Source organism: Diospyros lotus, chromosome 8, assembly GCF_014633365.1.
Source record: "Diospyros lotus cultivar Yz01 chromosome 8, ASM1463336v1, whole genome shotgun sequence".
Taxonomy (NCBI): Eukaryota; Viridiplantae; Streptophyta; class Magnoliopsida; order Ericales; family Ebenaceae; genus Diospyros; species Diospyros lotus.
Genome location: NC_068345.1, coordinates 37,651,753 through 37,670,581, shown reverse-complemented (window position 1 = coordinate 37,670,581; position 18,829 = coordinate 37,651,753). Strand labels below are relative to the sequence as shown.

Sequence of the window (18,829 nt, the reverse complement as noted above, 5' to 3'; positions counted from 1 at the left end):
GTTATGACAAAATGGTTTATGATCAGTCTTAAGTATTAATAAATAATGAAATTTGAGTTAATTCACTAGTGTGACACAATAGTAGCTAATTATCTAAAATAAAAATACAATTGTGTGAAAATGATTTATAATCTTTAAGGTTAGATAAATAAGAATATTTAATTTAAATAACCAATGAGTAATTCAAGATTAAATTGTAAGGGATTGATGATACACACGTCATAGGTAAAATTTACGTGGTATTATAAACTTAACGAAGTTAATATCACATGCGGTCTCTAATTATCTTAATTTTATCTGTTTATATCAAATAATTTTGTTTATTTTATTTGATGGAAAAAGTATTATTCATTTAAAATATAATATAAATATAAAACACAAATATTTAATTTAACTATCTAGTGCATAATAGCACCCATGAATTTTGTCACGTGTTGCCAAAAGCACCTAACTAATATTGGGTTTTTAAAGCTATTTCTTCAAACTCACTGAATCTTTTCTTGAAAGGCTAAGCTTCGAAGGAGTGCCCTTAGCCTTGAAGACTGTGTTGTTGAATTGCCTCAAACTTAAAGGTCTGTCCTAATTTGAGATTGAAGATGCAAGTCATCAACTTTGCTCTCATCACAAGATTGAAGTTTTTTTTTTTTCAATAATATGGGGAGATGTAAATAGATAAATGACCATGTTATTAATATCTTATGAGTATATTTTGAACTTTATAATATATCATAAATGACAAAAATATCCTTGCACCTCACCGTCTTGTCTCACTATCTTAAATGAGAAGTATTTTAGTCATGTGTATTACTGTCTGACATCACCTATCGCTTTGAGTGAATGATATTTTAAATATTTTAGTTATATTAGGTAATTTAAGTTAAAGTCATAATACACTAATAGCATTTTGAATAGATAAAACTAAAAAATATAGTCATAATAATGAATAAAGTGACAATTTCATAAAAGCATGAGGAGATAAAAGTAAAACAAAAAAATCAAGATTTTTATTAGATTTGCTTATTTTATCAGATTAATAAAATTTTGCAAATCTCCAACCATCCAAAATCCCACTCCTCAGAAACGGCGCGATGCAGGCCCCTTCTCTCCTCTGTTCATCTCATCGATTCCCCGTGCCCTTTCAAAATCGATGCCTTGTTTCCGTGAATTGCTTGCGAACTCGCCAACTCAGCCTCGTTCCTCTGCATAGTGCGGGTAGGCAAATCTCCACTTTCGTGATTGTTTTTTCGTGGAAATTTTTGGGATTTTGTGAAGTGGGGTTTGTATCGTTGCTTGTTCATTTCGAAATTGGGCTTGAGCTACCTACTGAAGAAAATGCTTGAATCTGGTTTTACTGTTATTGTCGTCACAAGCCTGTAACTTTGCCAATATATCATCAGTTCGTTTGGCTCTCTATGTACGTAGCTTTAGTCAGAAATGGATGGCAAAGATCACTTGTAGATTTTTACGGAGTAACTTGTTATTTATTTTCTAATTTCTGTAGTGGGCTTGCGCATTAGTTGGTATTGCTTCTCCTTAGTAACTCTCTGGAAAAGAAATTCAACCAAAGTCATATAACTTATTGGGAAGATCAACTAATGAGATTGAAGAGTTTATTTGAAGCATTTTCTTCTAGTTTAGCTGTATGGATTTGGTCGTTGATTAGATCATCGGCCAATGGTTTTATTGGAAGAAATTCTCCTCGGATTCAATATGGATGTACCAGAGGTGTTGAACAATTATTTATTGTACATTATGTGCTTGAGTTCATTTATGTTCGTGGATGAAGCATGTACAATATAATAGTCCTGAGTAGGGTTTGGTTACTTTTGAATCTCTCTGTGAACGTATGGTTTTGTTTTATTGTTTGTTCAGCCTGCCCAAAAGGACAAGATTGCATTATTATTTACCGTTATCGTATATTTCCTGTTCATAAATATCATTTGATGCGTTAAGATTCTATGATCGTTTTGTGCTAGGGGGAAATTTATCATTATACAAACCAAAAGAGAATCTTGTGTTTGTTTTTTAATTCCTTACAGCTTTACGACAAATACTTGAAACCAGTAAGGCTGAACCCCAATTTGTTGAAATTGGGTACATATGTGGTGTTCATGGGCTTCAAGGAGAGGTTCGTGTAAAGCCCAATACTGACTTTCCTGAATTGCGGTTTTCCAAGGTAAAATACTATGAGAAGCATTGATACAGTAACAAAACCTTATGAGTTGGTCTCTGTTCTTGAACTAGCGGTGTTTTCTTTGTGGAACTAATCCTTTATAGCCAGGAAGAAGATGGTTGAGACAACAAGTTTCAGGAAGAGAAGCAATTCAGGAAGTTGAACTATTAGATGGAAGAGGGCACCCAGGACAGAAGAGTTGGATTGTTAAATTCAGTGAAATTCACAATGTAGATCAGGTAAGATTAGTAGAACAAATTTATTTTGCTCTGTCTTTGCAGTCCATTTCAGTGCACATGCAGAATGAATAACCTAGCGGAGGATTGCATTGATCATATTTGACATGTCTTAAATTTTGTCAATGAACTATGTGTTTTAGTTGATGCCGGCTGTCCTAGACTGGCAGTCCACTTTGCACAGCGAACCCAGTCAATTAGTTGTATGTCTGAGAGTGTGTTTTTGGTAAACTTGTCTTTGTACTATTAGGGTAAGCTTGTTTTAGTTGCATAAACCCTTTCTAAGATACCTCATTCTGGCCTTTACTTGAATTTTTTAACAGGTATTTAATGATTTTGACCTAACAAGAGTGCCATGTCCTATTTGTAGTCTTTCTACTAGTGTACATGGTAACATCTTCTTCTTATTTTCTCAGGCACAGTTGTTGATAGGATCAAGTATACTTGTAACTGAAGAAGATAAACCTGAATTGGAGGAAGGCGAGTTTTACTCTCATGATCTTGTTGGCATGAAAGTTATCCTCAAGGTTTGTACTGCTTGGAGGTTGAGGAAGTTCATATTTATGCTACAGATTTTGTTCAGAAATTCAATTTGTTATTTTATTTTCAAGCTTCATGCTTCTATTTTGCTTTGGCAGCCGAGGGCAGAATTCTTGCCTACTATTTCATTTTGAAATCCACCTTTAATTTTTCTATAAGCATGCCCTTTATTGCTATTAAAGACAAACTAACTCTAAAATTTTGGTAGCGGAAGGATGGTTTTCTCAGTTGCACATGTAGTCTTTATTAGCAATATCTTTAATCATCATTGTATTTTTACTTACGGTAATAAATTTATATCTACTGGGGTCTCTGATGCGTCGACTTCCATTTTATCATTGAATACCCATTTTGTTGTGATTGGAAATGCAAGCTTTAATTGTTATCTATTATTCTTCCTTTCAGGAAACTGGCAAGCCAGTGGGTACTGTGGTTAATGTTTTCAATAGTGGAGCAAATGATCTTCTACATGTCATGCTGAATTTGTCCACTGAGGGAAATCCAAATTCTGGACCAGCTGCTACTCATCCCCTTGTGTGGGTCCCATTTGTTGAAGCAATTGTACCAAATATTGACATAAATAAAAGAGAAATGTTCATTACACCTCCAAAGGGACTCCTTGAGCTAAATATACGCACAGATGACCGGTCCAAGAAAGAAAGGCGCCAGCTTGTGAGGCATATTCTTTTGTACTATGCTACTGTTTCATTACTTTGGTTAATGTTTTACTGTTCTTTGAAGATTGGAAACTCAAGCATTCTTTGGTTTTGCATGGTACCTAACCGGTAGTTGTTCTCCTGTTGGGCATTATTTGTTTTTGATAACTAAGCCTGAGTATAAAAAGTGCCAAGAATGTGGTGACCCCATACAAACAAATGATGGGGAACTCAAAGATCATACTATTCAAAACTAGAAGTCGAGCGTCATCTATATTAACTGCGCAAAGGAGGACAAATAAAAGGAAGAATCTGTCTTCAATCACACAAAAAGGGTAGCCGCAATGTGATCCTTCTGACAAGAAATGGAACTTGCTGCTACTTAAAAGGCTCTCCTCTTTCTTTTATGCCATGTTATAATTGGGAGCACTGGCAACCTTGTAATCCTTCAAGAAACCAATCAAACACCCCTCATAATCACTCACAACTCACCGGTCAACAAACCACAACACATCAGATAATAAAGAATAGAATTTAAAGGCATAAAACAGAACAAGAAAGACAATCAAACCACATAAGGAGACACTGGTTTTTATCTTGGTTCATACCACGTAAATGACACTACATCCAGCCTTGAAACCACCACCGAGTAGCCTTCTTTATTGATGGAGAACAGTACAGGACTTTCCCCCTTTCGCTCTCCCACGATACAAGCTTTCCCAAGAATGTACAAGATTATTCTAACTCACATCATTCTCACTCTTTTGGCTCTCGTGAAAACATAAAGAGAACATGCGATTCTTAGACTCTCAACCCCCCTGCCCTATTTATAGAAAATAGGGTGATATTTCCTAGGTCCAGTTATGACAGTACCGGATTTGCCACTAATAACTAATATTATAAGAGTGTCACCCGCCTATCAACTACCCCATAACCTCATGCAAAACATTACACATAATCCTATCACTAACTCGAGACAATCTTCAACATGCCATATACACCAAAATTATAAAAAAATAAAATGTGTATGCTGCTGGATAGCCTGTGTCAGCTCCACCTCCAGAAACACAAAAAATTCAAGACCACCCCTTGGTGCATTTTGGTGGGCTTGAAGGCAGTTTTAATTAATTAACCATAATTGGGAACACTCCCTTGATTCATTCTTAGATTTTTGGATTTTGATGTGCTATGTAGTTGATTTTTGGGTTCCCCCTTGGTGGTTTTTGACTGTATTATTCTTTCAATTTTCACTTTTTGTTGATAAGTTATTTTTATATATTATTTTTCATGAGAAAGCCTTTCCTAGGTTGGTAACTACCAGTGTGTACCTATATATATCTATATGTATGTATGTTACATGTATTTCAGTTAATGAACTACTGGTGATGATTCATTTTTATGGAGAGTTATCTATATTTAGGTTCTATATATGTAGGTACGGGTATACCCTATATTTGCATACAAAGCAGTCTTGTCAAACAGATTTATGATAACTGCTGTCCACAATTTCTATTTATATATAGGCAAAACATCTCATCCAGAATGAAACAAGCCATTCTTAATACATTTATTATGATAGGAATTTATCTGATTCAATGTTAGAATTTCTATTTTTATTATAAATATTAAATCATATTTATAATAAACAAGATAATATTAATTTTTCCCTTATTCATGCTTTGAGCTATATGATTTTGGCAGCAAACTTGGCAGGTATATTATTGGTTAAACTGTTTGGAGTGCCATCATGTTATATGTTTGGATCACTCTTGCTGACAGGACTACTCCTAATCAGACTTGCAGAAATGATTGGGGTGTAGGGAAGTACACCATAGGTCTCTCTCAGTCGTGCCACTGATGGATATGTCTCTCCATAATCACTATATATGTATCTTTTTTGACAGATCCATAAATACAGGCTGCTTATATTGTACCTTATAATATATAATATATAATATATATTTTCTCTTGTCCTTCAAAATGAAACGTATTACCCAAACTTGATGTTTATATGAGCAATTTGGGCTGTGACATCAAAGACGAAGGACCAACGAGACTTATCTTTTATTTTCAAGAGTCTGTCATCAGCATGCATGGTTGGGAAAATTCAGATAAAATTATGGAAGATAATGTGTGCGTGCGTGTATATATATATATTCTTGTGTGCTTGAAAATGTAATGTATTATTTAAATCTAGTGTTTGTATGTCCACTTTGGCATGTGAACAGTAAAAACTCAGACCTACATGACCTATCTTTTATTTCCAAGAGCCTGTTATCAGCGTGTTTGAGCAAATTCAAATCAAATTGTGGATGTATACATGCCAGGAATGGAAGGAAAGGAAAAAGTTTCAACAACGCCTCATAGCAGCAAAGAAGAGATTGTCTGGGATGGAACAACAACATGTTTTTCATGGATTTAGATTTGGAGGAAAGGCTGAAACGAGGTTACTTTCTGAGCAGATCATTTCTGTAAATTCCAAATTGCTTCAACAAGTACAGCAAAATATTGAGAAGCCTGCAAAGAGGTGAAATCCATAATCTGAATCCATTTTACTCTTTTGATTATTTGATTCATGTGGAGACTGGAGATGCAATGTGCCATGTAATAATTTATTCACGCCTGCCTTTGATGTTTGATCTATAAGAATCTATTCCTGTATATGCAAGGCAATCCTACTATTAGCTTACGTCATGTGTAATGGAAAATTCTTAGTTGCCTAGGCTTTGTTTATTTTTATGTGAAAATAATTTCCATATTAAAGACTTTATGCAAAAAATAAGCCTTAATTTGAAATCTTCTATTTTTTTACTTGTGCGTGCATAGCGCAGGCCACCCCTCTAGTGTGTGTGTGTGTGTGTGTGTATTCGAGTTTGATTTAAAATGAAAACATCATGCTGACTTCTGTATGAAAAACTACAGGTGGAATTTACAGGAGTTTATTGAAGTTGATTTAGCCAAACATGTAAGAAATACTTTTAGAGTATCAGAGGAATGCCTTTCTAACTCTCAATGGAAAGAGAAGCCAAATGCAAGTTCAAAGTTTCAAGAGAAGGGTCACCTCCTCACTGCTGAAGGCAAGCTTGCTATTATCTTATTCATGGGCGATGACTGTCAAAGGAATGAAAGCGCCTTTGCTACTGATCTTGTTGACAAAGCTGATGGCTCTTCCATCCGGCTGGTAGAGGCACTTTTTCATGATAATCACAGGTTTCTAAATGTAATGGCTCTTTCATATTTTTCCCTTGATAAAAGTACGTCTTTGAAATTTATTTATACGAGGTGAACAATGATGGAAAATATAATTTACTTGCTTAGGTTTTGCATTTCTTATTACAAGTGGAAGTGATGGTTGGGGTGGGCAGTGGGGGTTAATGTATTTACTGATTTGAGTGTATCTTTTCATGCTTGACTTAACTGTGTGTAATTATTGTTTTGATTTCTATATGGGTTAGGATTAGTGTAATGCATGTATAATCCAGTTATGCTGCTGCTTTCAGTTTTCCTAGTGAAGAATTTCTTGGTAAAATTTCTTTCTCATTGATTGACAAGAGAGCTGTACATTATATAGAAGAAAGCCTATTCTAAATATGGACAGAATTATAATTACAAGGAAAGTATTAATCTAGGGAAAACCAATAAAAGGAAATACATAATTAAAGAGATAGATTCCTAAACTAAAGCAATTTTTGAATTTAGAATAGAAAATCTAGGAGTAATTTCAGGAATTGTAACACTCCCCCTCAAGTTGGTGAGTGAATTTCTTCCATTCCTAGCTTGGTTGTGATTTCCTGAAACCTTGAAGTAGGTGGCCCTTTAGTTAGAATATCTACTAATTGATTCCCTAATGACACATATGGAGTCGTGATAAGCCCACTATCGAACTTCTCTTGGATAAATTGTCTATCAACCTCAATGTGCTTGGTATGATCATGTTGGATTGGATTATGAGTTATGCTAATAGTTGACTTATTGTCACTAATGTCATCGGTCCACTTACTTCAATTCTTAAATCCTTTAGAATAATCCTCAGCCATAGAAGCTCACAAATACCATGTGCTATGGCTCAAAATTCTACTTTAGCATTTGATCTTACCACAACACTTTGTTTCTTGCTTTTCTAGGTATCAAGATTTCTAGCTATAAAGGTACAATAGCTAGAAGTAAACCTCATGTCTGTTAGGGATCCCGCATAATCAGCATCGATATATGCTACTAGCAAATCATTCCCTTTTTGAAGCAAAATTCCTCTTCTAGGAGTGGCCTTCAAGTAATGGAGAATTCTTTGAACTATTTGTAGATGTTCCTCTCTTGAATCATGCATATACTAGTTGACCACACTCACTACATAGGCTATGTCAGGCTGAGTATGTGAAAGGCAGATTAACTTTCCAACCAACCTTTGGTAACGTCCTTTATCAATTGCTCCTCCCTTCTCTTCTCAGCCTACTTGTGATTTGGATCAATAGCAATAGTTGAAGCCTTACTTCCTAGAGTACTAGTTTGCTTGAGCAAGTCTAGTACATATTTCCATTGAGATACAAATATTCCTTATTCCAAGGAATATGCTACTTCAATCCCAAAGAAGTATCTTAGCTTGTCCAATTCTTTGATTTCAAAATCTTAGGCTAGTTGTCCTTCAAATCTCTTTCCCTTCTCTTCATCTCTTCCGGTGACAATAATGTCATCAACATACACTAGTAAGACAATAATATTTCTCTCCTTCGAGTGTTTGATGAATAAAGTGTCATTACCTTGACTTTGTCTATAGCCAAATCTCACCATAGCCATAGTGAATCTTCCAAACCAAGGTCTTGGTGATTGTTTTAACTCACACAAGGCTTTCTTCAACTTGTAGACTTTATTAGGACCAAACTATTCTTCAAATTTCAATGGGGGTTCCATGTATACTTCTTCCAAATCTCCATGGAGAAATGCTTTCTTCACATCAAATTGCTGAAGTTCCCATTCTAAGTAAACAACAAGGGATAAAAGAATTCTTATTGTATTCATCTTTGCTATTGGAGCAAATGTCTCTTGATAGTCTACTCCATAAGTTTGCGTGTAACCCTTTGCCACTAATCTTGCTTTCTATGTCTCGAGAGTTTCATCTGCTTTAAACTTCACGATATAGACCCATTTGCAACCAACTGCCATTTTCCCTTTTGGACGTGTGACTATATCCCAAGTCTTCCTCTTTTTCAAGGCCTTTATCTCTTCCTTCATCGCACATGTCCAATGCCTGTCTCCTAAAGCCTCATGTACTGTTTTTGGAATTTCAAATGAGTTCAAGGTAGAAAGAACGCTTTTGTGTTGGGTGGAGAGATGATGTGACGTAATGAAGTTGGATATGGGATGTTGGGTGTACTTTTGTGTCCCTTTTCTCAAGGCAATGGGAAGGACAAGGTCACTTTCACAGGTGGGCTGATTATCACATTAAACAAACTCATTAGTACCAAAAATAGTATACTTAAAGTGCTTTATGTACTTTTGCTCGAGTTAGGTTCATGGCTCTATTTTGGTACTTGTGAGGGCTACACTCTCCTTGAAATTGCTTTAGTTGTTTCCAATTTTTCAATTCTGCAATAAGCTTAAGGCTCGACAAAGTTGAAATTTTTGCTAGAGGGGTAATGGTTTCATCGGATTGAGCTAGAATGGCTTTGGTTTCAATGGAATTGTTTTGGTGTCAATGCCTTCAAGGAATGATGTAGAACTGGAACACACATCTGCCTTGAATAATTTCTCCCCTTGAAGATGAGTGGGAAGGGGCTTATGGAAAGGTTCGGCTTTATGGAATGCAACATCAATGGAGACAAATGTATGTCTGCCGGAAGGGTCATAGAACTTGTATCCCTTTTGGGTAGAAGAGTAGCCAATAAAGACACATTTTTTTGCTAGAGAATCTAACTTGGATAGATTTGTTGTATGAATGTGTTAGAAGGCAATGCAACCAAAGACTTCAGGGAAAAGACTTTGAATAGAAACAGAGTCAGGGAAGTACTCAGATAGTGTGGACAAAGGACTTTTTTTCCCCAAGGCTCTAGAAAGAAGTTGGTTGATGAGATAAGTAGCTGTCCGGATTGCTTCTCCTCAAAGAAATTTTGGGACATTGGACTGACCCCATTTTGGGATATTCTAGCAGGTGGCAGTTTTTTCGTTCAACAACCCCATTTTGTTGGGGTGTTTCAATGCAGGATGATTCATGGATGACACCTTCTCTTTGGAAAAATGAGGAAAGGGTTTGGTTAAAAATAATTCTTTGCATTATCAGAATGAATTCTTTTGACTTTTTCCCCAAATTGTGTGACAATCATGTTGTGGAATTTAGGAAATAGAATATCGACTTCCAATTTTTCTTTCATGAGAAATAACAAAGATGTACAAGTGCAATCACTTATGAAGGAGACAAACCACCTAGCCCATTAACATTAGGAATTTTCACTGGCCCCCAAATATCCGAGTGTATTAGGAAAAAAAGGTTTATTGCACTTTATTGATTTTGTAGGAAAAGAAACACGATGATGTTTTGCAAATTGACAAATATCACAATGAAAATCAATAACAAGAACATCTTTAAACAAGGAAGGAAACATATGCTTTAACAAAAGGAAAGGACGGTGTTTGAGGCAAAGATGATATGCCCAGACCTTGGTTTTATTCGAGGACCTCAAAAAAGATAAAGGTGGTTGGTTTGTTCCCTTTATGCCACAACCTTGAAAGTCTTCAAGGTTGTACAACCCATCACATTCTCTAGCAAATCCAATCGTCTTCCCCAAGACTAGGTCTAGGAAAACACAATGAGTCAAAAGATTATTTTGCAATGTTCTTTGGTAATCTTGTGAATAGAAATTAGTGGATAGTTCCGAGATATGTAAGACATTCTTTAAAGGAACCGTGGGGGTTAGATAAAGACTGCCTTGGCTAGTGATGATAATGGGAGAATTGGCTGCTACCCTAATATTTTGGTTTCCTAGATAAGAGTTGTAAATGAGTTGAGCTGCTTGTGAGCAGCTCAATAAGAACTTATTCGTGTTCGGCTTGTGTTATAAACGAGCCAAGGTTTAACAAGGCAAAGCTCTGCTCGATTTGGCTCGCGAGCAAGTTCGTGAATTGGCTTGCGAATAAAATATTTTTTATTATTATTTTAATAATATTTTTTTTCAATAGAGACGGATTTTTTTCTCTCTCTATTCAAAATATTGCTTTTAAATTGAAGATGCTTTAGAGACAAATTTAGAGATGCAACTTTTTCGTCTCTAAGCAAAAATTTGTCTCTACTCTTGGTTCAGGTTTAATCCAAAATCTCCTCATTTCTTCTCCATTTGTTGATTTGTGAAGCATATTCAGTTGAATCTCAACCGCTTCCACCATCCGTCCCCCTCACCGTTGATGCCTCCTTCTTGCCATTTTCGCCATTGACGCCATTCTCACAGCCTTCGCCATCCATCTCCATTGCTGTCGACGCCTCCTTCTCGCCATTGTCACCGCCCCCACTGCCTTCGTCACTGCCTCCACCATCCATCTGTGTTGCTGCCCTATTTTCTTGTAAGTGGGCAGCAGTTCCTCTACTGATCATCCACTATCAAGCTTGAGCTTGAGCTCAAGTTTGAGTTCGACCTTGGCTCGCTAGAAGCTCGTTTATTATGTTAAACGAGTTGGCTCCAACTCGAGCTCGTTTAACATAATAAACAAGCTGTTAGCGAGATGAGCTCAAACAGAATTTTGAGCTTGAGTCAAGCTCAAGATCGACTTTTTCCTGACGGGCCGAGCTCAAGCAGAGCAAAGCTCAGTTTAGCTCGACTCGATTACAACCTTATTCCCAGAGTGGATTATAGGAATAAAAAACAGTAGCATTACGAGTCTTGTGATCAATTGCACCCAAATCAAAACCCATAACTCAAATTTGCAGTGTGTGAAGCTTTAGAAGATTCAGTTAAGAGACACATATTGACTCGGGCAAGAGATCAAGAATCTGAAGTTTTTTCGAGTGACTCTAGGAGGTGTCACAGCCTTTTCATCTCTTCTTGGCTGAACTCCTTGAAATCTTCTTTGTTTTGAGTTGTTGGTTCCGGGGTCTCTTCCTTGTTGGTCATGTTGGCTTGACCCTGTACATGACCCTTAAGTCCTCCTGTTCAAGCAAAACCTGTGCCTTCCTCTGTAACTTGAAACAATTCTCTTGGGTATGGCGTGGTTTATTGCAGTAAGTACACCATAGTCCATCTCTGTTGGACTGCTTTTTAGAGTCAGGCTGAGTGTTTTCACCTGCCTTCTCTCCCTTATTCCCTGTCTCTAGCCCTTTGAGACACCATCGCCAAAGCTTCAGATGTGTGTGGTTCCAACATGACACCTCGTTGACTTTCCTCAGCCCGAAGGATGGAAAAAATTTCATGAAGGGTTGGGATTGGGTCCTTACCAAGGATCTGCACTCTAATTTGGTCGTATTCTGCGTTCAACCATGCTAGGAATTCAAATGCTCTATCATGCTCCATGACCTCCTGGAGAATTTGTATATCATCACTTCATTTCATCTTCAAGTCTCATTAGTGGTGAATTTCCAGCCATAACCTTGTCATCCTGTTGTAGTAGTCAGTGATAGACATACCTCCTCGTTTAGTGGAGGTTACTTGTACCTTTAACTCGTAAACTAGAGCAATATCCTTCTTCTTGGAGTAGGTTTCTTGCAGTGTTTTCCATATGGTTCTTGCATTTGAGAGGAACATCACATTCCGTCTAACATCCAGTTTCATGCTATGACATAATTGTAGAATCCTCTTCATCCCATGTCTTGAATCTTGGGTCTTTGGTGCTTGGGCCAGTACCGGTTAGGTGGTCCATTTTTCCTTGCTCATTGAGGAAGGTTTGGACAATTTGACTCCATTGCAAGTAGTTTGTTCCATCAAGGCAGTAGAATGGATCCATGCTCAGGAGTTTGCTACCTGATCCAGTCGAGGCAGCAGCAGTAGAAGGTTCACCCATAGTGGCAGAGGGTGTGTCGGGTGTGAAGGTGCCTGCTGAGGTTGTTGACATCTTTGGGATAAATGCAATAAAGGCAGGAAGGAGAACGATTATGGCAGGAATGTAAGGCAATTAAGGCCAACGAAAAGAAGCCTAGATGAAAGGCTCAGATACCATGAAGAATTTCTTGGTAAAATTTCGTTCTCATTCATTGATGAGAGCTGTACATTATATAGAAGAAGGCATATCCTAAAATGGACAGAATTCTAATTACAAGGAAAGTATCAATCTAGGGAAAAATAAATAAAAGGAAATACAGAATTAAAGAGATAGATTCCTAAACTAAAGCAATTTCTGAATTTAGAATATAAAATCTAGTAGTAATTTCAGGAATTGTAACACCTAGTTTCATGTATAAGCCGATATCTTGACCATAAATAATATGAATCTTTCAGCTATGATGGTTATGCACAACTCAACTTCTTGTTCACGCTCTTAATATGTTGGAAGTTCTTTGTTTAGACAATTTTTGGAACATGGAGATATATTTAACTAAGGAACTGAATGTTGACATAGTGAAAAGGAAACCGGCAATCATATAACAAAATATAGAAAAGGGACATCATGACAAAATATATAAGCCCCATGCTTGTGAATAGGGACATCATGTCATTGTTTGTTATGATCTATAAGTTGCTTCCTGTAAGAAAAAGTTTGCAGTTTCAGGTTGCAGATGTTAAAGAGTTTGATCCATCAAAATTTGTACTTACAAAACCTCTTTATTCTATGCTTGCCTTTCTCTCCATAATTTGATCTTCACTTATTCCTTTGACAAATTTTATTCATAATCACCCGAGGTAGTTTCAATTAGGTCCTGTTTGGTAGGCATTTCAGTTTTTAGTTTTATATATTTTTTTTCATTTTTTTGTTTTTTGCAAATGAAAATAGAAAATAGTGTTTGGTTGCTTGCTTGTTCTAAAAAAAATTGAGAAGCTTTCAAAAAAGTAGAAACAAGAAAAATGTGTTTTCACAATTTTCTTTTGTTTCCATTTTCTTCCCTTCTCCCAGGCCTTCTGGGAGTAATGCTGGCTACTCTGTTGCCTGCGGTTGGGAGGTAGGGGAGGAAAAAGAAAAAACATACAAAAAATCAAAGACAACTAAAAACAAACTATAATTGTCAAACATTAAGTTCACTTTTCTTTCTTTTTAAATGAAAACAAAAACTGAACATAAAAAAAGTGAAAACTAATACTGAAAGTTTTGCTAAATAGCCTTTAGTGGAGAAATGTGATCTAAACGGTGGTTGGTTATAGGTAAAAATGCAGTGCTAAACCAAGTTATAGAAAATTACTTCTCAGTACTAAGGTGCAAACTTCATTATTCTCCTCTAAATATTCATAATATTGATGGCATTCCTGTCTTTGGCTTGTCTAGACCGCATTTATCTACAATGTGGTTTAACTAATCTTCTGGTTATTGCAGATAGAGGATCGTGCTTCTGTGCCTCTGATATTGGTTTGCCCTGCCAATGATATCCAATCTCTCCAAAATACATTTGCCAGTCATAATCATTTCACATTTGACTCCAAGAAGGTCAGCATATCAATCTCTAAATTATTGAAATTGTTGTTGCTTGGATACAACAATGAATTTGTTTGATTGGAAACGTTGTTGTCAAACCGCCTGAGCCTGCAAAAAAGAAATAGTCAGAGGGGGCAGGGAGGTCCCCACGCCCCCTCCGATGCTTCTTGACATTGGAGATAAGAAAAACTGTATTGAAATTAGTCTTAGAGACCTTCTTTTTAGGAATGAGGTTTGCCTATTTATAGAGGAATATAAAATAATCTCAAGTAGCCCAAGATTAGGATTCTTTTAGATAATGCCCATCTTGATTAATCTTAATTTGATTGGGATCATAATTGTTATGGATGACGTATATCTCATATAGATAACATTTATTTTAATTAATCCTAGTTTGGCTGGAATTAAGATTGTTGTGGATAACATCTATATTTTATAGATGATATTTGTCTTGCCATTTTTTGGGATAATTGTTTATATTCTAGAGAAATTTTTGGATATCGGAGTTATTTAGTTTGCGCGTTTCTGTGGGACCCCGTGTACGGGAAATTTATGCCTTTTAGACCAAAAAGATTATCTTGGGCTTTCGGGCTTTTTTGTCTTTTAATGGGCTTTTGCCCATGACACAACATAAATGATAATAGTTTTATCTTTTTTTTTATTAATATACTTTTGTGATGCAAGAATTTGGCTATTGAGTTATGGAAGTACTGTCAGCGTTCACATTCATACCTAAATCTGTAATTGGATCTTTTCCCCTTGATACTACTAAGAATTTAGAGATATATCTCAAACCCCTGACCATCCTGTTGGGGCTAGGCACCTGGTGTGTTTTTCTTTTTAAGATAAACACCTTGTACTGCTTGTCCTACATGCATTTGAGATACTGGTTTAGTGGTTTAAATAGAAATCAGATTTGAGATACGATCCAGCATTCAGTAGTTTTTTGGTTTTTCTTGCAATATAGATGTTAGCTACATGTTTCATATTTTTGTTTCTAAAACTTATGGGTGAGATGACTTGTTTTTAAGTTTACAACAATAATGAAAAATTTCTTTTTATTCCCTTGCCAGAGAGCTGCGTCAGCAAGGGTTTGCCGCATTGTTCTTTTACATGTTTTTGTATTGTTAATGTGACTTTTAGAAGTCAATTAATATTTATAATGTTGTGCTCATTACCCTTACTTAGGATAAGGTGCAATTAATGGTGGCGGTGATGATGATGAATGAATTTTTTTTTTTAACATGGATTTGTGTTGTCAATGTGACTTTTAAAAATTAATCAACATTATGAATGCTGTGCTACTTACCCTAACTTAGATAAGATAAGGTGCAATTGATTATGATGATGAATTGGACTAAAGCTACCTGTTTATAAGCTTAATTTCTTCTTTTTTGCAAAAATTGAACTATTTTTCAAGGGTTTCTCAGAAGGTAGCAGAAGATGTGACTAAAATGTTATCACTACCTCTCCTTTTTCTAGTTCTTTGCTTGTATATTTATCGTGTCATTTGTGTATTATTATACCAAAGAATTCTTTGTGAGAAATGAACTCCAAAATTATCCAACTAAAACATATGCAAATGGCTGTTTTTATGATATTTTTTTGATAAGCACCTCTTATTCTTATGTAATTCACCTTTTTGCCCCCTTATTTCAGGTCTGGTTTTTGGAAGAAGAGAAACTCCCTGTTGTTACTAATTCTCCCGAAGAACAAAACAAGCATAAAATTTTGATGAAGTCACCATGGGAAATACTCCAAAGGCCAGTTGGATCTGGAGGAGTTATTAGCTTACTTTCATCAGACAACATTCTAGATAATCTAAGCAACATGGGTGTGGATTATATTGAGGTCAGATGCTTTACTACTGACATTTTCTCCTACAGCTTGATCTGTAGACACGGCCTTTTTGCAGGAAAAAAAAGAAAAGAAAAGGGAAACATCGCATACAAGTACTATCCTTCCCCTTACCTTAGTAAGGCTGGGACGGCCTTTTTGCAGGAAAAAAAAGAAAAGAAAAGGGAAACATTGCATACAAGTACTATCCTTCCCCTTACCTTAGTAAGGCTGGGAGCCTCATGCATTAGGGGCATTCAGTAATCATTTGAAAGCAGCATAATCCTAAATATATACGTGACTGGTCTTGCCCGGTTAATCTGCGATTCTGGTTAGAAGTTCCTGAAGCTAGACTGCGTCCGTATGCCTTGTTTGAGATAGTCTTCTCTTAGTGGACCGTTTAGAATTTGACAAAAGAAGAGAGTATCTTAAGCCAAAAACTTTACTATGGTCACCTCTTTAGTGTTTCATCTATGCGATGCAACTCTTGTACTCGTGTACATTAACAAGTGGAAGATTTCCACAGGTTGGTGTGATCTTCTCACCACCGCACTGCCTTTTCCCGCAGGTTTGCGCCGCAAGCCGGAGATCTGTTGCCGGGCACGCTCTGCTCGGTCTAGTCAGTTCTTGCCAAGCGAATGCTGGGATACGAATCTCAGAGGACACCAACCACCTTGACGACGACTTTGACATGGTATTCTCTATTCAATTTATGAAGCACTTGACGAAGCAGATCAACGAGCTGCAGTTCCATGCCATCCCTGAGCGGCACCCGCACGTCGAGAAGGTCGGGAAAGAGTGGGTCGATGTTGTGCCCTCGTCGCGCAACTCGTACGAGCTCCGATGTTCGATTTATAGTTCTTTGAATCTTTGTCCACCTCATCAAGTTTGTCTCATGAATGTAACGAAATAATATAATATTTGGAGTATCAAAACCAACACTACACATTTTGTTGTCGAAAATAGTAGATTTTGTGTCCATTTCTTATAATTCTTATAATTGCGTGTACATATGTTAAACTAACTTTTTGTGTCGAGTTTGAATTCATGTTGAGTTGAGAATAAAAACTTTTTAATGGTTGTAGTTATCGAAATTTGTCGTTTAAATTAACTTCTTAATTAATATTTTTTGTTCGTATATATCATTTTGAATTAAATATTTTTGGTTTGAAAACTAACTAGAATTATGATTTATTAAATTAAATTAATGAATCATAAGGTAATTGTATTCAAGGTTAATTTTTAAAGAAAAAAATAATTCAACGTGATAGGATAAGAACAATCTTTAATAAATTTTAATTTCTTTCCATATTGAAAAATTTGACTTACAAACGTCTTAAAAACTCTTTGCCATTGGTCAGTTGTATAATTATAATTTGTTGGATCTTTTCTAGATTTAAAGATAAGAATTATTTAAATCACGTGCTAAGTTTTAATTAATTAATTTTTTATTTTCTAAATTATGACAGAAGGAACAAAAAATATACCAACTACCTAACTAGGGTTGAAAACCCAAGGGGCCCCCCCCCGCAACAACCTTTATAAGCCCTCCAGTCTCAAACCGGTTGGCGCTCACTCTCTCTCTCTCTCTCTCTCGTGAATTTTGCAATTCATCAATGGCGGACGAGAAAGGAAGGGACGACACTGAGATCCGTTCCGACGCTTCCAAACCAAAGACACTGTCTGAATTCATGCATGAAGAGAGAATTAAAGAGGTAATAGAGGAGCTGAAGGCAGCAATCGAAGCGTTGGACAGAGATCAAGAGATCGTGAAGAAGCTATTGGAAGTGTGGCAGATGGAGCTCGGTATCGTTCCTGAGAAAGAAATTGAAGGATCGGAGGGAGAAGAAGGTCGTGATGCGAACCAGAGGATGAATTTGAGCGAGGCATGGAGAGAATGGATCAGCTCTGGTGATCCAGATAAGTTTGATCGCGAAGCCGAAATGGAGGAATTGAAGTCAGCGATCCAAGTATTCAACAGAGATACAAGAGTCGTGACGAAGCTGTTGAAAGAGTTTCTGATCGCGTTCGAGATGGTTCCTCCGAAAGAAATGCAAGGCTCGGGCGGACTAGAAGACTCTGATGCTATTGATGAAGGGAGTAAGTTGAATGAGATGCTTAGTGAATCTGTTCCATCTGATTCTCGAATTAAACTTGATATTTCTAAACTTGAACAAAAAAAGTTTCCATTGCGGATTAGTGATACTGGAGATTATGTGATCGAGTTCAAAGATGGTAAGGAACACTATCCATCTGGTGATAGTGACGGAACTGGGGATGAATCATATGCTGATACTGTTAAAGGACTCGCAAAAGACATATGTGATCTCTCGAGTGGTTATGGAAGTACTTTGAAGTTGTTGGTAGCGAACCTGAAGAAGCCTGATAGATCGGACACGGCAACTGAACATGAAGTTGATGTTACTGCTGGAGAACTGAAGCACGAGTCCTGTGACTTGACAATCCATGATGTTGTGAGCGGTCTGAATCAAGAATTTAGAAGGACGCAGATATTACTGAGTTCATCAGCTTGTGGTGCCAAGTCGGTCGTTCATGCGACTCTTGGACTGGCACATAAGTTGTGTGACTTGATGAACAGTCTTATAAATATTCTGAAGCTGAAGTTGAAACGGACACAGAAAAAGTACGATACGTCTGAAAGTCATCCTGAAAGCAAAGCTTGTTCAAGTGATGGACCAGCTGGCAAAGATGTGAAGGGCCAGACCTTGAATGTGACACCCGCTGAATCTGGTAGTAGCTTAAGCAGCGAAATTCACACGAACATACCTGGACTTGAGCAGGACATGCGCCAACTAATACTTGAATTTGGAAAAAATAAAGAGAAATCTAAG

General features: G+C 36.7%; 1 protein-coding gene across 2 annotated transcripts; it reads left to right on the top strand.

Annotated features, from left to right (window-relative positions):
* The first annotated feature begins 1,050 nt into the window (after positions 1-1,050).
* Positions 1,051-16,968, top strand: LOC127808346 (uncharacterized). Of its 2 annotated transcripts, XM_052346853.1 has the most exons (10): positions 1,051-1,212; positions 2,040-2,176; positions 2,278-2,412; positions 2,826-2,936; positions 3,355-3,621; positions 5,933-6,132; positions 6,528-6,825; positions 14,043-14,153; positions 15,801-15,992; positions 16,546-16,968. In XM_052346853.1, exons 1-10 carry the CDS (start codon positions 1,089-1,091, stop codon positions 16,888-16,890), a joined length of 1,920 nt encoding a protein of 639 aa, XP_052202813.1. In that variant the 5' UTR covers positions 1,051-1,088; the 3' UTR covers positions 16,891-16,968. The 2 variants fall into 2 exon arrangements, with proteins under 2 accessions (XP_052202813.1, XP_052202815.1); XM_052346855.1 differs by lacking the exon at positions 2,040-2,176 and having other exon boundaries at positions 2,282-2,412.
* The last annotated feature ends 1,861 nt before the right edge of the window (positions 16,969-18,829 follow it).

Excerpts from the sequence above, each read along its gene's own strand:
- LOC127808346 (XM_052346853.1), top strand. The coding sequence starts at position 1,089 with ATGCAGGCCCCTTCTCTCCTCTGTTCATCTCATCGATTCCCCGTGCCC. Across the intron at positions 2,937-3,354 it reads GCATGAAAGTTATCCTCAAG|GAAACTGGCAAGCCAGTGGG; the intron begins GTTTGTACTGCT and ends TCTTCCTTTCAG. Across the intron at positions 3,622-5,932 it reads AGAAAGAAAGGCGCCAGCTT|GAATGGAAGGAAAGGAAAAA; the intron begins GTGAGGCATATT and ends TATACATGCCAG.